The sequence below is a fragment of the Clinocottus analis genome, unplaced genomic scaffold (assembly GCF_023055335.1).
Source record: "Clinocottus analis isolate CAN_PGR_092001 unplaced genomic scaffold, fCliAna1.0.p SCAF_5, whole genome shotgun sequence".
NCBI classification, from domain to species: domain Eukaryota; kingdom Metazoa; phylum Chordata; class Actinopteri; order Perciformes; family Cottidae; genus Clinocottus; species Clinocottus analis.
The window spans coordinates 17,157,196-17,183,798 of record NW_027176207.1 but is presented as its reverse complement, the minus strand read 5'-3'; the positions used below and the strand labels follow the sequence as shown (position 1 = coordinate 17,183,798).

Sequence of the window (26,603 nt, the reverse complement as noted above, 5' to 3'; positions counted from 1 at the left end):
TGATTCAGATTCCCTGAATCATTCACTCACATCCATCCCTTTTCCAATACCGCAGCTTCTCAGTCTTAAACGTCGATGACTCAGTCTGTGACCTTTCTCCTGTGGTTGGAGGGGACGGTGCAAACAGCTCTTAACAAAAGCAATAAATGTCACCTTTGATGCTGAAAGATTGACTAAAGCAGAGATATAAGCATGGACAGTGAGTGTGGGGGTGGAGGGACAGAGCGTATTGCATTGTGCACATATAACAGAATTTAACATCAAGATTTCAATGATGCTGCAGTGTTCAAGACCTTAAACTCCTAAATATAGTAGCTGGCCCAAGAGTTTTGATCCCTAAAGAAGTGGCAACAGCAAGAACTACCCAATGTGTGCCCACACATCCAAAGTGACTGTTGATCCCACCATCAGATACATCCTTTTAAGGGGATTCTGTCTGGCAGTTTTTTCGCCTGCCTGTGCACATCCAACATTTTGTAACTATGTGGAGGAAATAATTGAGAACTTGAAAGAGCTTTGAGAGTACAAAAGATGCAGAGGTTTCCTCGTCACTATTCTCCACCAGCTCATGTTCGTAAGACCATCATTGCAGGAAGTATAACCGAGGTTCAGTGTGGCTCCCGCGGGGTGGCTCATACCTTCTTTACGAGAGTTTGCAAGAGACAGACAGAAATGACATCAAAGGTTTCTCTGAAGTAGGAGGGCACCTTGTGGGAACAGGGTCAAAGTATCCAGCATCACACGTTTTGGAGAATCCATCAAGCCTGACCTTCACAAAGAAGGTCCTGGACTGGATACCCGCTGAGCTCTACTCGGCAGACACCTAATCCGTGGAGTGGGCCACTCTAATTCAACCCTGATGCCCAGCGGTTGGCTCTGCCCTGCCCTCCTCTCCTTCCTTTCCATTCACAATGGTGAACCTCCTTCCAGTAACCTAAACCTTCTTAACCTAACGACTCCTTCACCTCGGCTCACAATAGGCCCTGTTCAGCCCCCTCTGCCCTCAATCCCACTTCATAATGCAATGGGGCAGATCAAGGGCAGATCAGAATACCAACTGTGCAGCCGGGTCCTGTTTACGCAGCAAGGTGTGATCTATGCAAAACAAACCGCATCTATCTTCCAATCGAAAGTCTGAACTTGACCTGGGGAACATCTCTGAGAGACTGTACGGTGCCTTGAGGTGAACGCTAACGTCAGCAAGCTAATGCTACCAATGACAATGCTAAGCAGGTATATTTACTATGTTCACCATCTTAGCTTAGCGCGTTAGCGTCACACTTGAGCGCTAAACACAGTAAAACTCAGGCTAGTGGGAAAGTCGTTAGTTTTGCAGGTATTTGGTCACAAACCAAATTATTGGACGAATTACATTTTTGACCTGATGGTATTGCAAAATGAAGAGGCAGGGGACCACCAATCATTCTGTGGTTCATGTTACTGTCTGAGCTACATGTCATGACAATCCATCCAATAGTTGTCAAGACATTTCATCCTGAACAAATAATGGCAATCTGGCAGGAGCACGAGATGAAAAGTCCGGGGTTCACCAAAGACATGATGATAGAACGTCTGGGACACGGCATGTCATTACACTCAAAATAAAAAACAATACCTTTATGGGGTCACAAGAGGAAACGTCAGCCGTCATTTGGGATCACCCTTCGGGGACATACATGTCGGCTCATCTAATAGCTGTCAAGACATCTCACTCACAATAAAAAAGTGTCAACCCTATGATGGTGCTACAGTAGATGCCAGGGAATAAGATCACTGATGACGCCAGAGGAAATGGGGATTCCCTCATTTTATGAGTGATACACAAATTTGGAGATAGAAATCAGAAAAACAGATAAAGTCTCTTTAAAGAACTTCAGTAGTTACTTGACGGTGATTTGGGGATTTTCCACATTTCTGAATAGTGCATCAACGTCTATGTTCAGGTCCTTGTTACAAATCCGACGCAATGTGGAGAACACCGTAACTCCCAAACTCTGAGAAGGAGGTCCTGCTGGTGACGGTGTGTTGGAGAGGTGGGTGGCAAAGATATCCCACACAGGATTAGAGCTGCTGGAAGAGAAGGAGGGGGAAAATAGACGGAATGCCCCAGAAACACAACACGGCGTGACACGTATGGAATGGACTTTTTGCAGCTCGGCTAAAACCAGCCTGCCAGAATGAGAGAAGATCTGCAGGATTCCATCTTCTCCCCGGCCAAGAGTTCGGCCTGTTAAACAGAGCCGTGCATGCCGAGCACGTGCACGTTCTGCCTGTAACGCGACGCTCTCTTCTTTCAGTGAGGACCATGAAATGGTCAACAGTGGGTAGCAAGCCAATTCTTTTACACCAGGTGCCTTATCGTAATAATTTAGTGTGAATATTTATTTAGTTATTGAAATGATGCAGTGATGTGTTTTTGTTATTTCCCTTTGATAGTTTGGATAAAGATGTTTGTTACCCGAGGATTCATTATAATTAATTTAGTGAATCTTATCTCTCATCCACTGACATCTGATCAGAAGATCATGGTCCATGTAATCATACAGTACCTATGAACATGTGAACAGTGTTAGTACAGTTCATACGTTCTGCAACTGCAACATGGGCTTATTAACAACTAACAAGTACAAGCACAGTTTTTATATGCAAAAAGTGACAGAAGCAGCTGTGTGGTGAATGAAAATACAATAAAAATACAAATGCCAATATACGTTATAGTAGAGCACGTCATGTGAGAATAGCTGACTCAAGATGTCTTCCTGAATTTTGGCTGCTAACTTTTTTTTTTTTTTAATAAAGATGTGATATAGGAATAAGATTAAATATTTATTTCTTAAAGAGAAGTCAAAGCAACATTACACAATCTAGGTGTAGATATGGCAAGATGAGCTCAAGAAAGGAAACAAGAATTTACCATTACCAATATTTAGATAAACATTTCAGAAGGTGTAGAAAGCAAGCATAATAAATTAACAGAACACAAGGCAAACAATTATAGATGAGCAACTATTTAAACATTGTAATATATCTATCTATATATATTTTTATTTGGTATTACTGAAGGATAAAAGTGAGGGTGACAGGTGCACAGATAACAGTTTGCGTTTAAAAAAAGACAAATGCCAATAAACAACACTGTTTTCCCTGGAATGACATTTCGTACACATATCAACAAATATCAGAAAATGCAAACCACCAATACATTCAATATTACTTTAGAAATAAAATGCTTTAAGCTTATCCCATTACTTTCCACGAGAGATGTTCCGTCACCATCTTTGACATCCACATACCAATACCTGAACTTGCGTGTCGACCAATCCCACTCTGATCGATGAGATTAAGTGATTCTTTGTATGACGCTGTACAAACCTTTTAAAAAGGCGATGCGTTAGTCCCGATCCTATATTTTTTGTTCGCCACACACCGGTCATGTTCATGAATAGACAGCGAGCAACATCTGTATTCGTGCCCGAAATCTGAGTTCTCTTAGGATTTGGCGATCACAGCAATCTGCACAGAGTATAGGGCTGCACAATTAACCCAAAATTAAGCGGGACCACAAATTGGGCTCCTTAAAATGACTTAAATGAACGCGATCGATTGATGACGGTGACGTTTAAAATGCATGCTCCGCTCACTGAAAGCTCTGCTGCATATTAAATAAAGCGCTTCCTTGAGATGTTTTGGCTTCAATTTTGAGCTCTCAGGTCGCTGCCCGCGCACCTGACAGCAGCAACATGTGGAAAACTAGCCTAGATACTGGCTTTTACTCACTATTCCCATGGGGCAGTTTAGTGAGGCCTTACAAGGTCCTAAAAAGGTTTCAGGTTATGAGAAACCCCAGGTTGCGGGGCTGCTAAATTCCTGCAGTGGAAGAGGCGTTTTTCTATCAATTCTCTTGATTTTGAAAACAATCGATGCCAATGTGAGCCAGCGGAAAAGTCCACGACCCCACGCACTGCGAAAAGGCGCACACTGGAAGTGTCAGGTTTGTAAGACGGATGTGAAGGGGAGACTGAGGTGAATGGGTGAGGGACGAGAACCTAACCTAAATGCAGCGGAAGTGTCCGTGACACAGCGGCAGGTGTGCGGTTACCATACTGACGGGGCCCCAACGTTTCCCAGCTGAGAGAGCTGCTCCATTCATGGGCTGGATGGCCACAAAACCTGCAGTAACTTGAGCATCGGCGCTCCTTCGCTCCTCCGTCACAGACCCAAAGCTCACCTCAGACTTGTCTCGTCTTTCTGCCAGCGTGTCTTGACCGAGCAGCAGCTCCGATGTGCTCTGCGTTATCGCCGACACACTGCAGCTCGGGGGTTTATCCGAGGCTATTTCACTGCTAGCAAGAGTCATGTGGAAAGAGAGGAATCTGAGTGATGGGAAGAAGCAGGGGAAGATACTTTTTAAAATGTAGACACACACAACACTCATGTTCCTAAAAAAGAACATTCTCCTGGGAAAATCCAGTATGCTTAGAGAAAAGTTCAGGAGGAATGAAGCTTCTTTGAGCCCGTCATGAAAAATCTAAAAAACGTACATCAAGTCGGCTTGGCTGCTGCATGGTGACGGTTTATTGATGGCATTGTTCTGGCTTTATAGAAGTAGATCGATTTTCACCCTAACTAAATTATCCCAAGCACAAAAAGTTGCACTGTTCACAGTTCACCGTCAACCAGCCTCAGACGAATCTTCTATTAAAAATAAAATAATGGAAAACTGGAGCAATAACGTTGTAGAGCTGCTGATTATGATGCCGAAAAGCATTTTGAAAACACAATGAGCAGTGAAGCTACAGAACTTATGGACACAGCAGCTTGGATTTGTAAAACCTAAATTTCCATCAGAACTTGTGTATCATCTATTTGTTTTGTCCCCAAATCAACACTTTTTACTCCTAAAAAAATTGGCACGAACAGGTTTTTTCATCCTTAAATCTCAATTCTGATCTGAAAAACACCTTCATTATAAAATATTTTGTTTTTAAATCAATGTGCAAATTGTGCAGTCTGATGGTAATTATGGCAGCTGTTGTTGCGCATGCCAAGATTTGCACTATGTCTCAATTTTGAGATGTAAACTGAAGTCTTACCTTAAGCACCATTACAATTTGCCACTCAAAAGATACACGCTTTGTGAATGTGGAACTCATATGTGCAAATAGACTGTTATATAAAAATTATTATTATTATGTATAGATTTGTTCAATGTGGTGGATAGAAGTCATCTCTACATTCAAGGCTGAATAAATTCATCTTCTCTTTTAATCTAAATAAAGGCTCAAGTCAAAGTAAGTGTTCATCTATTAATCCTAAAGTCTTGTTCAACCAAAAACCAGAGAGCCTCGTGACTCAAGGACCTGAGGAGCTGCAACGACTCTTTACTTTGGGCACGACAAGAATCTCATCCCCGTCTCGGATGCTGTAGGAATGGAGGGCCCGGCTGCCGCACTTCAACTCCTCGGGTCCCACGACCGAAGACATCTCCCGGTTGATGTAGAAGAGTCTGATCCCGCTGCTGGGCAGCTGCAGCAGAGCTCGGAGGCGTTTCTTTAGGTCGCCCACAGTCTGCTCCAGCTGGAGGCTGACGGCCTCCACCCGGTCACCCCAGCGAACGTCCACCATGGTGCTGCGGGGGCTCAGGTCCACCTCCGCCAGCGGGGCCAACGGACCATACTTGGATACAAGGACGTGGTACCTGGGAGGAAGCACGTTAGATTACTAAAAGGTTTGGGCTTTTTGTTGTTGTTGTTGTAAAGACTACTGAATATAAATAGAACAAAGAAAAAAACAGGTCTCACACACAGCACATGTTTTATTGTAACCTGCATCGGCATCATGCGCCAATAAGAAGAAGAAAAACATATAAAGAGGTCAATATCTGTTTGAGTGAAGACTGTTCCCATTAAAATATTGCAAAAATCCTAAAAGGAATGAATCTAAATTTGAATTTCTCTTCATGATAAAGCCTAGCAATTAGGCTAGCTTAGCATAAGGACTGGAGGCTGGGTGAAAACGCCTATCCTGCCTTTCAGTAAAGTCCCAAAAGTCAAATAATAAATCCAGCACCACTTCTAAAGCAAAGTGATTGACGCTGTATTTGTGATTTTAGGGCAAGCCTCGAGACCAACTTTCATCCACTTGTTGTATTTAAATCAGCCGCTATTTTAATGCAGAGGAGGCCGAGATGCAACAAGCGCCCCCGTCTGGACTCGAGCCAGGGATGTTGCAAATATGCACCCTCTTCATTTTTGTGCCAACTCCTCCAAGCTCTGCCCAAAATGTTTTGTGCTGTATTTCAGATTTCTCGTTGAATTTCTGGCCTTTCCATTTGAAACGTCGAAAGTCAAAACGTAACTTGTGTGTGTGTGTGTGTGTGTGTGTGTGTGTGTGTGTTTAGACTAGAGGCCGTGAGAAAGCTCCCTGCCACCTCAGGGGAATGCATTTTGAGATAAGGAACCAGGAACGATTAAATAAAATCCAGGAGAAAAGGCCCTGTGCTTTCAAAGCTACTGTAACAGCTGGGCCAATCAAAGCAATTTCCCTCTCCTCCCCAAAACTCCCTGACAAAGCCGAACCCACTGGCCTGGGGTTTCTGGCCAAAACTTGTGATCCACCCTGGGAATTCTCCTCTAAGGCCACAGTGCACAAAGTGCCATTCTAAGAGAAGCCATTTAGCTAAAAAGGCTTCATTTAAAAAAGGTGGTTAGCTTTGTATTATAGACCAAATAACGCCGCAGGTGATAACAAGTCAGCATTCCAGTTGTCTTTTCAAGCATTCTTCGATAATGAGGAGTAAAGTAGCCGAACACAGCTTGTGGATACAGATACTATCTGGCGCAGATCTCTTTCGGCGTTTCATCCTCTCTCATTTCTACAGCCCTCTGGTTGAAAGACAACCTGCTTTAAAAGTTATAATGTCCATTGCCCTCTCTTCCCTCCCATGCTGGCCCTGAATATCCACTGTTCTAGGTCCAGAGTCCCTTTCAGTCCGTCTCTACTCATACTAGATACTCTGAGTCAGATTTCTTTTTCAACCCAGTCCTCTCATTCACTTTTTTCTTGCAACTAATCCTCTCTGTCCAGTGAACACATGCATTTCTTTGTATTTCTGTTTCCCACAACTCCTTTACCCAGCTTATTCACAATTCTCTGCACATCCTTGAGAAATTATTGAGGTGTTTCAGTCTCTACCGGTGTGATTTATGGTTTAGGCTGCGTTTATAGTTACTCAAAGCCAGACTTGTTGTCAGATTTGTTCACTTGAGAGGCTGTGACCCACCATGCAGCGCTCTGATCTCTCTGGGTAGCAAGGCCACAGCCCTATCCGAAAGGTAAGGGGATATTGGTGTGTTCACTGCTTACCGGGTGTGTCCGACACCCCCGTAGCACCCACATGCAGTCATGGCGATCCCTAAACCTCAGACCCACACCGAGACCCTGGCTCCGAACCAGGACTACAAATACGTAGCATTCACTAACTAACAGGAAGTGTGATTGGAACTATGCAGGACATGACACTATGTGTGACATGGTTCAAAAGATGCGCAGCATTATTACCAAACACGTCTTGGATCTTCACATGCAAAAAAAAAAAAAAGAGCGCTTTCCTTTGCCCCTAATGAAAAGAGATTCATCTCGAGCAGATCCACTCCAGCAGCTCCAGTGATATCAGAAAATGAATCAATCTCTCAACTTAAGGTTTGAGGTTGACAGAGTAGGTGTATAGATGAAATAGAAAATCAACCTGCTACCTTGTGTATCACTTTACCAATCAGAGAATTCCCTGCACAAAGGACTCATTGAGCAGGGAGAGACTGGTGGCATTGTCTCCCAAAGGTTAGTTTCCCCCAGTCAGAGACTGCACCTTCCTTCACAAATCCCTCTCCAACATTCTGCCGAGGTTAAGTGGAATGCAGTCGGTGAGGAGCACTGGCAAATATTTGACCGCTGTCAGGCCCTTGAGGAGGGCTTTCCAAATATTATATCACATACTCTAAATGTATTGAGGACAAGGGATGGGTTGTTGCTATTGTTACGACTTCACAGGTGTTCACAGTGTACGAAGTGTCGACACTTGTGCGCCACATATTCAGGCTCCTGATTAATACGAGCTATGAAGACAACTATCATTGTGTTGAATACCTGCTGGATTCACGTTCACACAAAGCTCCGCCTCGCAGGGTCAATGTATGCATGTAGATTGTTCTAGTGTTGATAACACCTAAAGGAATGTTAATAATTACACTTCACATCTGAAGACTCACCTTTTTGTAATCTTTTAAGTAGTCTGTATCCTTTTATTGACTTTTACTGCAATATTTTGAATGTCATTCCCATTATTTAACCCAGTTTTATTGTAATTTAATGTTTGCCATATTTTAAGCTGTTTGTTAAATGTTATTCTGATGTAAACTCGATTGTATGGAAGGTGCCATACAAGTAGTTTTATTATTATTATTATTACATAATAGTTATGTTTAATACCATCCATGGCATACACAATGTATGTGCCTACTTTAATATGGATTGGCCCTTCCAAAACAAAACTCTATCACATAACACAAATGAACAAAGTTTACAAAGTAAAGCAACATTTACTAAGTTATTTCCACATTATTGTTCAATAAAGGCTTAATTATGTCATTATTTCAGTCAATAAGAAGTTACGTGCATGCACTGTTACTTTAAGCGTGTTTTGTATATTATTCTGAACTTGTATGCAGAGTAATATAATACTAAGATACTGCACGTCTGAGTACCTCTCAGAAAGTTCCTGTTGTGGAGAGTCCTGGTAGTAACGGATGAAAAGCCTCTCAGCATCCTCCCTCTCTCCATTCGACACTGAACTCCCATTCAGCAGAACGACAGATGGCAGCCTGCGGGCAGGGACATTTGTAAGTATGAGGATTAGATAGCAAATACGAAAACATGCCATCTTGCATGTATAGGGTAACATGGGTTTTATGTGTGTGTGTGTGTGTGTGTGTGTGTGTGTGTGTGTGTGTGTGTGTGTGTGTGTGTGTGTGTGTGTGTCCACAAGTTCAGACTCACTGTGCTAAAAGGAGGCTACGTCTTTCATGGGTGGTGTAAGTCTGCAATAAAGGAATCCCCTTTGCTTTGACCTCCTCCAGCTTAGGGAAGAAATTCAGCCTCTCAATGTCTTCCCATTTACTAAGCCCTGCATTAACACAACATCACAGCGTTTTATGGCTACAGAACATACTTAAATTCCCAGCATGCACTGAATACTGCACATGGTGAGATGAAAATGTGCACAGCCTTCGCCGTCCCTCTCAGACCTGAGTTGTTGAGGTTGATGCTGCGCAGGTTGGGAAAGAGCTGCTGCAGTCCATCACGGGTGTCACCTACAGAGCCCACACTGTTATTGGCCAGGACCAGTGTTCTCAGACTTGGGTACATCTGGCCAAACTTCCGCACTTCTGCCCATTCCTGCAGCTGGTTGTCTGTAATCTGCAGCAGGCGTAGAGACGGACAGGAGGTCTGCGATTCGGACACAGTATTGTAGCCGTTCAGGCACAGGAAAAGCTCCTCCAGCCTGCAGGATGAGGTGAATTGGTTGAGAAATACAACAACGTTTTCTGACTCGATCTGCATCTCACAAATATGTTGTGGTCACAACTTCACATAAAGGGTTTGTATTTGCATCTGCTTAGCCTGCTGTATGACTTTTGTTCTTGCAAATGTATAGTTTATAAAAGCAACTTCATTGGGCTCTGCAGGTTTCACAGGTTTCAACAAACAGTACTTAAAGTTTGATTTTGGTGGTCCCTTGGGACAAAAGTGAAGTGTGTTTCCCGGCACCAGAGTCCCTGAAGCTGGACTCTCATTTCTTCTGCAGCAGGATCTGACAGGTATTCCCTGTGCAGTCACGGTTCTGGTTCTCCCGTGCACCCCCCCCACCCACCCTCCCTGCATCCCCCAACTGTCACCCCGCACCTCCCTCCTGCGGCGGGCCCAGCAATGCGGCCTGGGTCTCCAGCAGCAGGGGGCTGCCGGAGCAGAGCAGTGAGGTAAACTCTGCCCCCGGCCAGAGGAGGAGGAGCAGCTGCTGCTGCAGCTCTCCTCCTCCCACTGGAACTCCAGCTTAAGGTGGAAATCAGCAGCGAAGCCGGATCTGGGTGAGGTGGGGTGAAGTCTGAGCTTGAGACGTTTCTGGTGTACCTGCATGATTTAGGTCAGACTTGTAATGCGTTAAGAATGAACTACATTGACATTCTTAGGGCTGATGGTCTCGTTTACTTATCGTGACTTTCCTAAAACAATGGCCCATGTCAATTTTTTCAGGTTTTTCAGAAAACACCAAAAACTAGACCAAATGTGATAGGGGTGCACAAGCTGCCTCTAGCCACTGTACAACAGGCATACTGTAAAACTGATCAAATTATATTATGATTACTAATATTATGTTCGAGTGAGATTTTGGCGAGTAACACGAGGGGATGATTTAGGCAAGAAAATAATTTTTGTAAGGCTATTATTTTAGGAAGACGTTACGTAGGTCACATAGATGCATCATAATTAAACTCAGACTGTCATCATTAATTGAAAGTTCCTCACAGTAACTTTAAAACATCAGTACATTTTCAGCTGCGGGTCAATACAGATTTGCAGCTCTTGTGAGTATTCACAGCAGCGGAGAGGTGAACGTGGGTAACTTTCAGCTATAAAACTGTGTATTACTATCTTTGACATGATCATCGTGGTAAAAGAGATGAAATAAAACAAATAAGGACAAATATCTGTTCTATATTCTGATCTTAATACTTCACCACACAGTCAGTCATGATATCAACAACCACAGGCAACATTTACACGTTTCATCACTTACTCTGGTGTATGTTGCGTGAGTGTGTGCACGCTGTCCCAGCTGATTTGCGTGTTAATGAGGACAAGTTGTCGAACCCTGGGGAACACCTCCGCCAAGCTGGGCTCCAGCTCCACGCCGCTCAGAGGGTTCATGCTCAGATTGAGGAAGTCCAGGTGGGGGATGTTGGAAACGATGTCGCAGATCTGGAAACCAACAAGCATCAACAGAAAGAAAAAGAAAGAAAAAAACACTCTGTGGGATTTCTAAGTCTTTGAAGGTTACCCACCTCTGTCCAGTCGTCGAGTTGATTGTGGGACAGGTCCAGCTCGATCACATGGCCACAGAAAGCTGCAATGTCTGACCTGTCTCCAGCTCTACGGATCCCAGAGTCACTCAGAACCAGGATGCTCGGCAAGAACAGGCGATCTGCAAACAAAAGTAGTTAGTAAAGCAAACTTCAGGAGCCTTTTGGCTCACGTTGCACAATCATTGTACTGGTGATCATTATCATGGCCTACGTCTCTACAGCATGCATCCCTCACCTTTCACAGGGGATCCTGGCGGGCTGGGCATAACCACGACTCCTTGGCCGTAGGGGAAATTCTCCGGGCTGTATTTCTCGCTGAGGACTTGGATGAAGGTGCGCACCTCCTCCTCGTCAGAGGATGAATCCATGGTCCCAGCCCTGAGGAGGTATGTGAGGGAGAGGGAAAGAAAAAGAAAAAGCAAACAACACAGTCAATTAACTTCATCAGGTTTTACATTTCCATTTCTCCACCATTGTGGCGACCGAGACAGAGTTTTTCCTGACAATAGTTACGATTAACCAGATCATGAAAAGTCACCACGATCAACTTATTGTTTATTTATTCCGATCAGCCATACAAATCTGATATCTGGGTTATGGCTAGAATGGCTCTGCGTTCATGTGTTTAAGTCCTGCAGACAGCCTTTGAGTCGTATCTCTGCACTTGGAGGAAGTGGACATATTTACATGCTAAATTGAATGTAGCATGTGGTTTTCTTTAAATTCAGGCTCCAGTAATGTAATGAAGTCATAAATCATGTTTAAGGTTCAGGTTATTTTTTTTAATCAGCTTCAAGTTGCAACAAAGAAACTTTCCTTTTGTGTTGATTTTAGCATACAAACTAAGTGTGTTCCAACTGTTGGTGTAAAGGTTCACTCATAAAATCCACTTCTCTGGTCACACCTAACTTGTTTTACTGGCTTGTATCACAAAACAGAAAATTCCAGAAAAACAGACTTTGTTGTATTTGCGCACTGTAAAAAGTCACAGCAAGCTTCATTTGTTAAATATTTGGTGTTGTCGCTCTTGAGACAAAAGCTTCTTCTATGAGATATAGGTCACAGACAGACGCAGACACTGTAGAGCTGTAGCTGGAGGGCATTAATGCACTTCTTGTGAGTCATTTTTCTAAAAAATCCTCAATTTCACTTGTATTTTTTACATTTAAAACAAACCATTAACAAAACAAGTGGGTTTGGGACGGCATTAATGAAAAAACAAGTCATTCATTAACGAGAGACCTTGAGTTTCCAAATTAACATGATTTTATTAATTAATAACATAAGGCAATCTTCTAGAAAATAGTCATAAGAATAATATTATTAGTAGTAGAATTTGTTTAACATCCGCTGAAATTTGCTAACACGTGAACATTTACAGTGATGCTGTGACAAATGTCAGTGTTTATTAACAGAGCCTTTAAATAAAGAATAAAGGAAGAACATAACAGCGATGGCAGTTAAACTAGAATAATTCACTTTTTTTTGTGTTTTTGAAACGGAAAGCAGGTAAAGATACACAGGATACACAGTCAGGCCTCTTTATATTCACGGGGTTTAGCTGAAACAGATGTGCAGCCCCCCCCCCCCTGAAAGGACAAAAACAACTAAACAAATAAATGAATTGCAGATTGATTCAGGGTAAAAACACCTGAGCAGACAAAAAGCAATATATGCTGTACAGGTATTCATGGCTGCCCCGTTTAACTGGATTTGCACCATCTCACTTTGTCTTGTTGGCAGATATTTTTCTTCTTAATATGTGTAATAAAAGTTTTAAAAATAAACCATCGGCGTTGTAGAACGACCGACACAGGAGCAGAAACGTGAGAGGCCGAGCAGCACTGACAAGAGCAGGTGCACAGTTGACACCAATGCACTTCTCTCAATGAAGCTCAACCACCTGTCGTCTTGCTGAAAGCCATTCCAACATCTTTGTAAGTTGGATTAAAAAAAAAGACAAAAAAAACAATTTCTGATCAAGTTCTGATAAACAATTTAAATTATGCGTTTGAAACAAAGAAAACCACAGTGTACTTGTTGTAATGTAAAATGTGTTATTCTTGGTATATTTTTCCATTAAAGCTTGAATATTCTGCATTGTTTTTTCCACAGAGTTAGCAAAAAGCCGTGACGAAGGTTACCAAAGCAAGTTAATCAATAAGGTCAAGATCAATGTCAACACTACCGCTAGCTAAGTCCATGTTAGTTCAAATTGTACATACAGTGTATTTAGAATATTCTCAATGCTAGGCAGGAGAATAACCGGTATCTCTCTTCAAAGCCACAATACGTGATTGACGAAACAAGTTATTTTACCTTGCAGAACCTGGGACTTAGTTAGTGGTTTGTGTTCCTGCGTGCCTTCCGGACTGGGCTTACATGGCAGCCACAGCAGTACATCGTTCCTAATGTGTGATGATGAGTGTTGCATTAATCAAGTAGGACACAAAGACGTTTATTTTATTATTTAGTATGATTTTGCGATGACATCACTCATAACAGAGCATACTACCATGACTTTGTACGTCCACACACACAGACACACACCCAAAGCACCCTCGCTCTTCAACCCTGATCAGCCCTATCAGTTTCAGACAAACGGTGTCTAATCATCTTAAAAAGTCAGCCCGCCCGAGGAGGTGTGTTTGTAAAAATGTCTGATCGTTACGTCCGGACTCCGTCTGATGTTTCTGTCATAGCTCGTTTCTTGTTTCACAGATTCCCTGATTCACAACTCTGATGTAGCAGAGACCAAAGGAAAGCCTGTTTTCAACTACACATCAGAGCACATCTCCCCGGCCGCTGAGAGAAAATGTTGATGAGAGCTTTGATGAAATGAGAACAACAAAAAAGAAGAATAAAAAAAGAGACAGAGCTATTTGTGGAGGTTTGGGAACCAAAAAAAAAGCTAATTTATTCATGCAAATATAGTCTTTGACAAATGCATGGTATATTAATGAAAGAAAAACAACGCAGGCAGACAGCCATCATTTTGAGGCTGACAAAAAAAAAATATTCTTCATTATAAAATGAAAATTCAACTATAACATAAGCCACACGTTTCATTTCTCGGGTCACCTGTTACACTTCCTGGGTATCCTTCAGTTCATAAGTTCTACAAGTCATTTAAGTTATTTCTCCTGATAAGAGTTTTTAAACTACTCGCTGCTGCCCTCCGCGGTGTAGTTTGATGGCAACAATGCGAAACCCCAATTTAAACATTTAGAGCTTTACAGAAAGTAACACATCGCGTTTTATTGGCAAATTAATCCCGAATTAAAAAGTGAACCACAACGTTTAAAAAAATATCATAACTATGAATGTACATTTTATATTGACTAACTAGCGAACAAGGGCAGTTTAAATCGCATGTTTTTCAACGGGGTTTGGCGAAGTATTCTTCAAGTTCAAGCAGGATTTATGGGTCTTTTTTTTTGAGGGGGGGGGGGGGTTACGACCGAGGCCTGGTCGCACAATGTCTCAGGTGCCCAACACGAATGTATAAAACAACACATTTAACGTGGACATGTTACAAAAGTATCGGAGGTCACATGCATCCATTTCACAGACGAACCAGCTCGCGACAGTTAGTCGGAGTCGACCTCGAGAAGGTTCGCAGCTGCGTCGCGACTTTCGGCTTTATCTCGGGGAAAGTGTTGCGATGTTTTTCACGGCTCACCAAGTCAGCGTCACGTGCAACGTATTCATGTTGTATTTTGCCACTGATAGCGTATAATGCGAGAGCGTTGCACTCACCGTCCCCGGAACCCCCTCGGTGCTGCGTTTGTTATTGTTGTTCTTCGGTTAGTTGACAGTTTAAGACACGCCCACTTTACAGGAAGTGACGTTGTTTAAATGTCTTGTTTTTTCCCGTCTGCCCTACTGTACAAACGCTTCAAAAAAAACTATGGACAGGTTAGAATTCAAGCATTAAAAGAGACAATATACATATTTCGTGACTTGCTGAAACAAAAAGAAATAAAGAGAGCTGTGGTTTAAACTATAATTTAAATTAAAAATATAAATGCTAATAGTAAGTGTACAGTTAAAACATCGGTTTCACCTCACCATGTTTTATTAGTAATTAAACATTGTCGATTAGAGGAATTAATTTTGAACACGTAACAAACAAGTAAATAAAAAAGAATAACGAATAAAATAGACAGTAACCATGCACACATTAAGTTCTAAAACAAAAGAAATGTGTGAAAAAGAAGATCCTTTTGTGACAACCCTCTGCTGCTGGGTGTGATCCCCGATGGGTTGCAGGTGTGTGCAGCATGGGGGTCATCAGGAGAGTTGGTACACGTGTGCTAATTAGCAGCACTGGAAACACATGGGCCTTGTGTGCCAGTGCACTCTTTTAATGGAATGGAAAAGATGTGCAGCATGCTGCCACCAGATGGCAGGATTGTGTGGATGGAAATGATCAGTTGCTCTTCCTGTTTTCTTTCTACAGTGGGGAAACGGAGCAGTAGACTACCATGAACTGTATGTGAAGAGCTGTCCATCAAAACGCAGTGGTGGAAGGAGGACGTAGATCTTTTACTTAAGTAAAAGTACCAACACAACAAAAAAAAGTGAATTCCTGCATTTAAAACCATACAAATATAGTATACTCTGCTAAAAATACTAAAAAAATAATTAAAAAAAGGTAACGCTTGGCTCTTTGACATACTGTCACATAAGGATTTTGAAAACTGACGAATGAATTTCTAGATTATTTTTGTAGTGGTTGTGGGAAGCTGGGTGGTGGGGCACTTGGGAGCGGTGCGGTATGGGATGCTGGATGGACACACACCATATTTAAAAAAAAGTTAAACTAATTATCAAAGACATTTATTTTTTTAATTTTTAATGACATAATACATGTGTTTTACTGCACAAAAGATACTTTCAGCCATGAGTATTCTGTGCGACGACAACCTCTGTCCACTAGGGTCTGGGTGTGGAAAGAAAAAGAGGCTCTAGCAACCCCTCTGAGAAAGAAGCAAGCTGTTAAAAACCACCCTTTGTGTTGAGATGGAGCACTTGAAGGTACAAGTGGTAATCTCAAGAAGTCCCGGAAAGATCAGCAGAGGAGCAAGGCGCAACTGCTGCAATAACCGCAGAGATCAAAGAGGACAAGAAAAAGATTGGAAGGCCCCAGTAGAAACTGGAAGCGTCCTCTTGTCGGCACAAGAAAGCAAGAAAGCACCAGCTGAGTATCATCTGGTGAATTGTGCCGATATCAAGGCACTGAAGGACAGCCTCACCGAGCAGCAGGAGGGAAGTCTCGGAAAAAAAACGATGCAATTCAATCCCTGCACTTAGACCTCAACGACAAGAGAAAAAGACTGTTCACTCCAGAGGGACTTTGAGGCTTCCGTCTCCCGGCAGCTAAAGGAAGCGGAAGAACTGGACCATGTGATTGATGAGAACCAACGACTCGCTTCTGAGAACAAAAGGCTGCAAAGTGTACTTGCGGCTGCGCTAAATGACAGCGAGCACCATCGAAAGCAGCTCCAGGACGACCGAGAAAGTTTTCAGCAGACACAGGGAGGCCATGGAAAAGGAGAAGGCTCGGTCCTTGTAAACGTTCAAAATGATCCAGATCTGAGAAAAAAGGAGCTCTCTGAGAGGACTCTGGCTTTGGATAAGAGCCTGATCGGCGGAGAATTCTGAAGGTCTTCCCTCAGACGTGAGGAGATGCGCTTTGATCAGACGATCTCGGAAAAGCAGGCTTTAGTGGAACGTCTAGAAATCCTCAGTATCAGCTGAGAGACTCATCCGCGGGCTCAGAGTCTGATGTACAACATGCAGACTTTGAGGGTGGACATCAGGGCTAAGTTGACTCTATACCTCCACACTATCAGAGGAAGGTCTAGTTTCAGTTCATATATCATGGTGAAAAAAAAGGAAAGCATCAAATAAAGAGGACATTAAAATCGGTCCCAATGTCTATGTTTCTTTACACTAAATACACAATCAGGAGTGTATTTATTCACCTGGAGGAGCCTGGTGTTTTCTCGAAGTTGTAAAACCAAATGATGTCGCCGCTGTGTCACAGGCCGCCCTTACGACATCTTGCAAAGACGTTCATAACTGACCTGGGTGACACTGAGGCTAATCCTCATGTTGTTCCCTCATTAAGTGCAGGGATTAACTTGTAAAAGCATGCTATACCTGTGCACATTAATGAATGGGACATGGCTCACATGAGGTTAGTACATCAGCATGAAACGAGTATTCATCAATATCAACAGGGTATGCCACACGACACGACGCAAGAGACATCAAGACAAATCAGTTCAGAAACAGTGAGGAGGATGAGAAGGGATGAGTGGGAGTGGCCAATCCTAATCCAGAATGATCCAGTGAGTCAGACTTAGTCCACATTAATCTGCCAGTACACTTTACTATCTTGGGGACGGAGGGAATGTAAACAGAGTCAAAGGAGTCCAAAACCAGCTGCTGGACCTTTTAGTCGTGTTTTAACACCAAGGATTACATTTTCAACTTTTGCTGCTCCTGGATTATCTCCATTATTATTATCATAGGTACTGGGATAACAGCGACACATGGCGCTCCTGAGGTCAGGCTGGCTGTGGAGACAAAGTGAGTAAAGAGCGGATGTTTCAAACATGTCTGTTTTATGAACAGCTTCCAAGGGAAGAGTGACGGCTTTGGTTCCAGTACCTCTAACGTGAGGATTCTTCATTTTTGCCTCTCCCTCGGATGTCATCATTTTTATTCGCGCCCCTCCATCGAACTGCGTCAACGGTGCGCAGATTCATTTTGCAAAAGGCCAAAACAGTCACTGTCATCACACCGGATAGCTGTAATGGCGTATTGCTGCTGGACAGCACACACGAGAGGGACGAACGCACACACTTTGACAGTTTATGGAACGCACTCATTTCTGGCAAAAGATGTTTTTTTGGCTCAAATGAATTGATCAGTTTGAATGACCTGCGCAGTCCCAGCGAGGAGAGCTGTCGTGCGACGACCTCTCACACAGCTCACTTGTCTCAGTTTTTTTGCAATAGTGAAGATAAGAAAATGTACATGGTATGTGAATGACATTTTTTCTAGTCTGCTATTTAAGCTAGAAAAGAAAAGCCAATCAGAAAACGTGTAAATGTGAATGGTCTTCTCGAGAGCGAGTGTTTGGTTTGTCCGTTGTGGAATTTCTGAGCTACTGTAGAAAACATGGCGGCCGGCTCAGTAAAAAAACATGCGTATGTAGATATATGAACTAAGACCATGAAGTAAAAAAAGCTTTAAGTTTATAAACCCTACTTATGATCAGGTGATTATACGATCAAGAAACATTTTATAAGCCACTCATGCCGATATAGCCTCTGAAATGCGACACATACGTATGCATCAGTGAAAACAGTACCTGTTATAAAACTACAACTTTAGTGACTAATCCCCCTACAGTAATTGTCCCTGGCAATGTCTTCCAATGGCTTACCCAGGGCAGTCAATTGGGACGCCTGCTCTTAGAAACAGGGCAACAAAGCAAACAAACGTCTATGTGTAGCATCTGAGATACGTATTGTCCAATCAATCAATACTAGTTGTTAACTTTTCTTATTGAAATAGGATGAAGAAATTGAACTGCAGTCCTTCCCTTTTCACATTACTTGAACCAAAAGAGGAGAGATCGATCAGTCAAGATGCTCACATTGATCACAGCAGCGACTCCACAATTACGTGACCCTCGATTTGAGCTCAGTGAACGCTCAATTTCATCCTTCTTACTAATCATACCACCTCCAGGACAAACACGGTCGGTGCACTGACTGTGCCATGTGTCTCCCCTCTAGCGTCTGTCCTAAAACGCTGGAAGTTAAACTGGTGTGACCTCTGGATAGATGGGAGTCTTTGCTTCTACAAGACGGACAGCCGGCGAGAGCTGGAGCACCGCGTCAGCCTCAAGACGACGTGCGTGGATGTGAGATCGGGTCTGGAATGTCAAGGTACAACAAAGTTGCCTTAACCTTTTTCGGCAAGTACATAAAGAAAATTGTTTCAAGCGATCGACAAAACATTCAAATTCAGGAGATTTGGGGATATTTGCTTCCTTAATGTCTTCTTTTCAGAATACAGGAAATATAACATTCATAGTGTGCATTACGGTGCTTATTTAACTAAACTTTTCTTTTTTTTGCATTTGTAGATTTCTCCTAAATTCACTACAACTTAGCGTTACATAATGAATCATTGGCCTATTTAAACATAACATTTGTAATACAAAGATAATTGATGATATCCATTCGTCAATTTTGTAGCCTGTTCACCTGCAGTGTTCTCAAAATGTATAGAAGTTTACGAAACATATTGTTAAGAGGCTGTTTTCCCTCTTCTTACTCTGTGCCGGATATTTCCAGTTTTTACTTGCATCCACAAAACTTTACAGTTGTATTAGTATCTATATTCTTAAGTGGGTCAGCTAGCTAGCGGACATACATGCTTATTTAACTTCCGACCGGTCGGTGTTCTGATAAAACTTTGGCGCTTTTGAAGTTCCTCATAAGAGGAGCCATCCACACCAAAAAGTAAAAAATGTCCTCATATGTTATTTCAGGCCTTCACCAGCTGGTTCTGGTTATATTTGAACTGTAAAAAAAAAACCATCCAATTGCGCATTGGAGCAGCTGAACGTTCCCAAATATTCATCACTGTTTACACGACCATCACTAAACCGGAAGAACAAATACAACCGTGTTTGTTCGAGAAGAGGAAAATAGGCGAGACAGCAGAAGTTGAAAGTACTGCATACAATAGGTATTTAGTATGGAACTGGGACACATGCTTTTGTTTGAGGATTGCTCCGCGGGGGCATTTAGCAGCCAAGCCGAGTACGAGAGCATTTTACAGAACCAGATGCCCCCGTGGAGGGCAAACACAGATATTTCACCAAAGAAGCACAGCTTAAAGAAAAATCGAAAATGGTTTCACAAAAAAGGAAAAGCACACTAAATGTCTTTCATCGCATCGATATCAGGGCCATGCAGACGTCCCGAGAGCTTTTTAATGGACCTCCAGTACGAGTGTGAAAACATGACAACGTGACGAAAGCTGTTCTTAAGGCTTCCAAAGGGGGCATTGCTCCTTTAAGAGTTCTGATATCATTTAAATGCTTCATCATTCGAGTATCAGCAGACTACCAATTTCTAAATCTTATAAAAGTTTTTCAACTGTCTACACGACTGATTAAATTCAATCAGGTTTTTAATGTATGACATCCAACATGTACTATTTATTGTACCCAACTCCACTTAATGTATGATCTTCCATCTTTCTTTAGGGTTTTTAGACAGACAGTCTTTTAACAGAAGCTCATGGTGGGGCCAGTCACTTCTTTAACCTGTTTTTGGTGCCGCAGGTGTGAGTCCACCAGAAAGTAATCCCCGGGAGAACCTCATTGTGGTTCAGCTCACAAGCGGCTCAACGGTCAACCTGTGTGCTAACAGCGAGGATGAATCCATGTAGGTACTCTCCCTTCTTGTCTCGTCAGCCTCAATATACCAGTAGTGGCATATGTAGTAGTGCTCGGCCTACTTAAGTAGACGATTGAGGTATTTCCATTTGTTTAACCTTCAATAGACTAACTTAAGTCGTAGGAGGTTTTATTCAGTGTGGTATTAGTTTTTTCATTTAGAAAATGGTCTAAATACTTCCTTCACCACTGCTCTTTACAACATTCTGTGAGTGCTTTATTCCTGTTCGTGTTTTTTTTCCATTCTTTAGAGCGTGGAAACTCACACTGCTCGACACCAGGAGGAACCCGGTGAGTGAGCCATTGTTCTCTGTACGAGCCGAGACATAATCTGCTCACTCTCTGTGATGCTAACGGTTTTCTTTCTGTAGGTGTTCACATACGACCCATATGACGACTGCTACCAAGCTGTCCCTATCAACAGCTACCATACGGTCTACATCACGCCTGGAGCAGGGCCAGGTACTTCACCATAATGAATGCAGGACACACAAAAGGGAAAAAAGCCGTACTGCGGAAACTACTGTATATTTTGCAGATTTTCAACCTGCTATGTATCAACCAAATGTACAAATGAGCCATGTTAAAACTTCCTCCCGTGTTGCAAGCACCCAAACGTCCCTTCGAGTTACCAGCAAAAATATGCTTGAACTTTATCTTTTTTTTTTGACAGCTTGACACCACGGTTCCTCACAACTCCAAAATTTGAACAACCGCTGGAAGACAGTTGCAAAGCTTAGCGGTGCAACCGAGGCTAGCAGTGCAAACCGAGGCTAGCGGTGCAACCAAGGCTAGCGGCTCAACTAAGGCTACAACCACGGCTACATCCCAGACTAGCTGTGCAAACCAAAGCTAGCGGTTAAAAGTGGATGTCTGTCTGAGCATAAATGAAATGCAAAAGAGATAAAGTTGTTTTTCTGGAACATTTTCAAGCCCCTTTCTTTTATGGTGCACTGGAGGAACTTAACCTTATAACCTCAGTATGTCTAAATCCCTGGTTACAGGCCTGGTAGTCTGCAGTCATCTGAATGCAACAGCAGTGTTTACATTGTTGTTCAGCAATGTGCACCCCGGTGGGTGCCGCATGCATTAACATGTTAATCAAATACAATTAACAGAGGAACCCAGACAGCATCAAGTACCTATAAATTAGGCAAAATAAACACACAGGCACGCACCAACCTGACCTCTCTGGCCTCTCATTTTTTACCAACGTGATAGTGCAACGCGAACGACAATAACACAAATGTTTTTCTATAATGTTGTCAGACACAATAGTGGCCCAACAAAAAGTCCAGGTTGAAAAATCCTGTTAGTTACCCTTTATTGGTGAGGGCATTAGATTTATTTCTCTTTGAGCTTCCCTCTTACTCTGACTTACCATCAAGTCGACCATAAACATTAAATGTGTTCCCCCTTTGTCTTTTCTCTCAGGAACCCACCAGGTGGTGGTTCAGAGGGACCCGTTTGATGGAGTCTTGGAGCATCTGGCACTGGGATTACTGGCAGGCATGGCAGCGGGGACAGCCATGCGATCGTTCCTCTGGATGCCCTTCTTATTCTGCTGAGACGATCTCCATCACTGACACGGCGACACTGCGCGGGGACCGGGAGCCCAACATCAGCACCAGCAGAAAGCGCCAGAAGATGGAATAATCTCAACTGCTGTTACCAGCTGTTTTTCTGGTTGATCTGGTTTTTTTTTTTCTTCTTATATGCACTTTTGCACATAAGACTTAAGAAGCTGAAACATCACTGTACATCACGCTGAATCTACTTTTGAGCCTTTGCACGAGCCAGGAAGTTGATTTAGTATCTGACTTTTCTTTAATCTACTGCATGGATTTTACACTTAACAGCTTGAGAAAACTGTAGTCTGTAGTAGGAATATAAATTGATGTAATAAAACACAATTAAGAATTATGATTAAAAAAAAAAAAAAGGAAAATCATTGTTTGGTTACAACATACATTATTTTAGTTACAACATACATTTGAAACTGCATTGCTCTAGTTCAATAAAACAATCACATCACTGGGTCGACCAATCAGATCTCTCCCCCCTGAGCTTTCAACCACGTCACATGTTCTTCATCAGCGGATTGATCTTCTGCAGTTGTCATGGAGGTCAGTCTGTAATTCTCATAATGATGATGCAATCACCTGAGCAGAAAGGGAGAAGGCGTGAACTCTGTAATTCAAAATGATCTCCACAATTTATTTAAAAAAAAAGAAACTTAGAAAAAACTTGAACTTTCTTTTAAAGCAGTTGTTGGTTTGCTGCGGTTTTTTTTCGGTTTAGTCCCAACTCACAACACAAATGTTGATTAAAACGACGTGAAAGTAAAAATCACATTCTGGACATGCCAACTCCCGATGTCCGCCTGCTTGTCTATTTATTGGAACGTCAAAGATTGTAGCAATCCCAACAGCATGGCCTCCTAAAATTGTTTTTCTCATATTACGAAAATGTATTGTCAATTTGCAGTGGAAACACATTTTCTCCAGGCCCAGGTTCAATCCCAGGTTAAGCCCCCCCCCGCCTCTCCCCCCCCCCCGGTCCTGTGTGTGTGTGCGGAGCTGCAGTCCAAAAACATGCAGCATAGGCGAAGCAGAATTGCTCGTAGAGGTGAATATGAGCGTGAACGGTACAAAAAAAAATGTAACAAAACAAAATGCAACCAAAAAAAACAACATAGATATTCATTCAGAATTGCTATTTATTAAAATAATAGTTTTCAGCCTACTGTCGACCCAGCTCTTTCAGTCAGTATCGGACCGATGCCCAATATCAGTATTTAAAATGCTCTAATGTGGAAGAATTTATGTGAAAGACATTTTTGCTCACAAACGTTTGAGATTCAACGTATCCGGGGTTTGCAGAAATGTGGAATGCCAACATTGTAATCTGGCAAATTGGGTTGATCCCAAAGCTTGCCTCTAATGACGAGAATCCGGGGGAAACCCATCTCACATGCAGCTTATCCAGTGTTTCAAATCTCACAACAGCTCATTTGGCAAATGCAGGAACTCAAATTACGCTGCTATTCGTTTCCCAGCCGAGTATGGGTGAAGCACATTGTCTTTATAAAAATATTGATTAATTAAATGGGACTTCCCCTTCTGTTACTCCTCCTTACACGTGACTCCTCTCTGAGCGTCTCCCTTCACTTGCCCTACCGCCTTCCCCCTGCCGTCTCCTAACTTTCCCTCTGCTTGGAGTTTCCGGATCAGATCGTGGGGCCCCTTCCCCATCAGAGCCGACGGGTGCCTGTAGGAGCCGCCCAGGCGGTCCCACAGAGTGAAGTACTGGCCGTAGTTGTAGTCAAAGAAGAGGTGGTGGTCAGTGTGGTGAGCCGAGCCGTTGACGGCACTCGTCAGAGCGGCGGGCACGCGGTAGTCCCCGTCGTGGATCGAGATGGTCCAGATGTTGACGAAAATGTACAGCATCAAGTAGAGCACCTTGTGGAGGGGGAAGAGGAAGGGGTAGATGTGGTACGGGAGTCCCTGCATGAAGCCGTCCACGGGATGAAAAGCATGGCTGGCGAAGGGAGAGGGGATCTTCCACAGGTGGTGTGGTTTGTGAAACAGCTGTTTGGGGAGAAGAAGGCAGAACGTGGTCAGAGAGATATAGATGCTTTATATATATTAAATAATATTTATTTGGTGTAAGTATAACGATGCATTATGTCTGTAGTTAGTCACCTTTGGCTGGGCCAATATTATCTGCTGATATTATTTAGTAAATATGTCTGCCACTAAATAATGAAAAAATTGCAGAACAGAAAATAAACCTGGACAAAAAAATTAGGAAATAAACACACAACAGTTCTCACCTTGTAAATAAGCTTGTGATGAAGAAAGCGATGAATCCAGTAGATGCACATGTCAGTGAAAAGCAGGAAGGAGATCATACTCAGGAAGAGCCCCGGCCAGCCTGAGAGCACACAGACCGAGTCACCACCAGGACGCCACACTTGGAATATGCTCAAGGTGTCGAACGCATGCAAACGACAAGATAACACAGCGACTGAAAGCCGGTGAGGTCATTCTTACCCAGCGGAGACTCATCGACATTATCGTAGAGTTTGCTGAACCCTCTGACTTCAGCGAAAAACAAGGCCACTGTGGGGATGCTGATCCAGGGCAGAGAGGTCATCGCATATTTAATCTCCCTTTGAACTTGATTCTAAGTAGGAAAAAGACAACAAATGGATTTGGCAATAAGGAAAAATTAGGCATGATGCATATTGCATATAATGGATCCGATGAAATTAAGGCATCAAGAATAACTATATAGAAATAGCCAATATTCTCCCTGATTTTATACCAAAGCAAAGATCCAGGGCTGAAATCCATACCTCGAGAAATTGGGGGTGTTTCATTAGCTTGTGGTCAAAGATGAAGAAGTAGTTGATGACTCCTAGGCCCAGGTACAGGACCGCAGCCCCGAGGTTGGTCAGCACCAACAGGCTGATAATCTGCCGCAGGGCCCCGTCCTCGGACCACGATGCGGGGTACACGTACGGGGACAGGACGTAATAGTCGGCAACGTTCAGCACAAGATCCATGGTTGAATCTGTAAAAGTATGGAGGGAGCACAAGTTGTAACACTGCATTTCCCAGAAGCCCTGTTGTTTGCTGTCATCTCTCGTGTGGTAAAACTTTGCCAAAGTGTTTATTTAAGCATGTATACGTTTAACCCTCACCATGATGGCTGCAAGCAGCGCTTAATTCGTGATGATTATTGTTATTTGTCAACTACAGCCTTTCAGGTCATCCAAAACAGATGTACACCCGATAGTGAATGATTGACAGTTCAATATCACATAGTTAATCAATACTGGAAAACGTCTTCAACTGAGAAAAGTCTTTCCGTTGATGAAAGTAATAGCATGAGGCTGAAAGCTCTGAATTAAATCTAATAAATGGACACTGAGGTTAGATTAAAAAAATAAATACACATATCTTCATGAGATTTAAACACATGCATACACAGTTTCAAACCTGCATGTTAAGGTTGTTATCTGGCAATGTATAAATACAAATACATGTATATTTTTTAGTAAACTACATGCCATGCAGATAATACGTATTTTACACTGTGAACAAGTGTTATTTAAATGACAAACTCACTGAATAAACTACGGACAAAACATTATTGTCTTATTATTGAATTAAATGATGCTGTAACGTCGCTGAATAAGCCCTGACAGTAATGGACTGTATGCGTAATAACGTTACATATTCCTATGATAGTGTATTGATGGACTCTGACTGGACTCCTGGATGTGGCTCTCTGACCCCTGGAAGCCGTCCAGGATTTCATTTCCGGCTCATACACCATGCCGAATAAAACGTGAAGGTTACAATAATTCACACGAATGAATTATGGAAACCACGCGTGTACATTGCGTTCACTCCGTAATCGAGATGTCACATTTATGGAACTTCCTTGACCGACAACTTCACCGAAAAGCTCAACATTCCTACCCTTTCTAAAATGCGTGAACTCAACACACAACGGTTACAATAGCGCAACACAATATCCACTGTCATATTGTTAATATAACGTCATGGATATACATTAAAATAGTCGGCTACTGTACCTTGTGTAGGTTGCTCGTATTCCGGTACAAAAGCGGTGGGACGCGGGTCTGAATAAAAAGGTAAGCGAGCGACCAATCAGCGCGGCGCGACTCCGTACGTCATACAAACGGCAGCCAATGAGCGCGTAGTTCCTCATCACGGCAGGGTTGTTATGATTTCTGATTGGCCAATTGGAGGATCTGCTCATGGTGTTACAGAAACGGGTCTTCTGCCCGCTTAAAGGTCTTGCCACACAGCTGGAGCAGGGGCAGACACGCCCCCAGATGGTTACACAAAAGTAGTTGATGCATTATGCTTTATTAATACGAAGCTTCTTTTTTTTATAAACATACATATAAACAGTGGAGATCAGCTACAACAATG

At 42.7% G+C, this 26,603-nt stretch overlaps 3 protein-coding genes across 4 annotated transcripts; 1 reads left to right on the top strand and 2 right to left on the bottom strand.

Moving 5' to 3' along the window:
* Positions 1-3,009: 3,009 nt before the first annotated feature.
* On the bottom strand, positions 3,010-14,954 carry LOC137802785 (tubulin-specific chaperone cofactor E-like protein). 2 transcript variants are annotated; one of them, XM_068600910.1, is made up of 9 exons: positions 14,898-14,926; positions 13,458-13,546; positions 11,374-11,516; positions 11,118-11,257; positions 10,853-11,034; positions 9,303-9,559; positions 9,055-9,181; positions 8,763-8,879; positions 3,010-5,698 (listed from the first exon to the last, which is right to left on the bottom strand). In XM_068600910.1, the coding sequence occupies exons 3-9, from the start codon at positions 11,504-11,506 to the stop codon at positions 5,353-5,355; spliced, it is 1,302 nt and encodes a 433-aa protein (XP_068457011.1). In that variant the 5' UTR covers positions 11,507-11,516; positions 13,458-13,546; positions 14,898-14,926; the 3' UTR covers positions 3,010-5,352. The 2 variants fall into 2 exon arrangements, with proteins under 2 accessions (XP_068457011.1, XP_068457010.1); XM_068600909.1 differs by lacking the exon at positions 13,458-13,546 and having other exon boundaries at positions 14,898-14,954.
* Positions 14,955-17,701: 2,747 nt separating this feature from the next.
* Positions 17,702-22,199, top strand: plekhb1 (pleckstrin homology domain containing B1). The gene is made up of 6 exons (XM_068601334.1): positions 17,702-17,738; positions 18,956-19,108; positions 20,518-20,620; positions 20,883-20,922; positions 21,003-21,093; positions 22,066-22,199. Exons 1-6 carry the CDS (start codon positions 17,702-17,704, stop codon positions 22,197-22,199), a joined length of 558 nt encoding a protein of 185 aa, XP_068457435.1.
* A 1,231-nt stretch (positions 22,200-23,430) lies between these two features.
* sc5d (sterol-C5-desaturase) lies at positions 23,431-26,275 on the bottom strand. Its single transcript, XM_068600958.1, has 5 exons — positions 26,240-26,275; positions 24,992-25,209; positions 24,687-24,819; positions 24,467-24,567; positions 23,431-24,221 (listed from the first exon to the last, which is right to left on the bottom strand). The coding sequence occupies exons 2-5, from the start codon at positions 25,199-25,201 to the stop codon at positions 23,757-23,759; spliced, it is 909 nt and encodes a 302-aa protein (XP_068457059.1). The 5' UTR covers positions 25,202-25,209; positions 26,240-26,275; the 3' UTR covers positions 23,431-23,756.
* Positions 26,276-26,603: the final 328 nt, after the last annotated feature.

Bases quoted from the DNA above. Each gene is read 5' to 3' on its own strand.
- sc5d (XM_068600958.1), bottom strand. From the start codon at position 25,201: ATGGATCTTGTGCTGAACGTTGCCGACTATTACGTCCTGTCCCCGTAC. The intron at 24,820-24,991 runs GTATGGATTTCA...TTTCCTACTTAG, and splicing joins AACACCCCCAATTTCTCGAG to AATCAAGTTCAAAGGGAGAT. The intron at 24,222-24,466 runs GTGAGAACTGTT...CTCCCCAAACAG, and splicing joins ATCACAAGCTTATTTACAAG to CTGTTTCACAAACCACACCA.
- LOC137802785 (XM_068600909.1), bottom strand. From the start codon at position 11,506: ATGGATTCATCCTCTGACGAGGAGGAGGTGCGCACCTTCATCCAAGTC. The intron at 11,258-11,373 runs GTGAGGGATGCA...TTTTGTTTGCAG, and splicing joins GCCAGGATCCCCTGTGAAAG to ATCGCCTGTTCTTGCCGAGC. The intron at 5,699-8,762 runs GTACTCAGACGT...GCTTCCTCCCAG, and splicing joins CAACAGGAACTTTCTGAGAG to GTACCACGTCCTTGTATCCA.
- plekhb1 (XM_068601334.1), top strand. From the start codon at position 17,702: ATGGCGCTCCTGAGGTCAGGCTGGCTGTGGAGACAAA. The intron at 17,739-18,955 runs GTGAGTAAAGAG...TCTCCCCTCTAG, and splicing joins AGGCTGGCTGTGGAGACAAA to CGTCTGTCCTAAAACGCTGG. The intron at 19,109-20,517 runs GTACAACAAAGT...TTGGTGCCGCAG, and splicing joins ATCGGGTCTGGAATGTCAAG to GTGTGAGTCCACCAGAAAGT.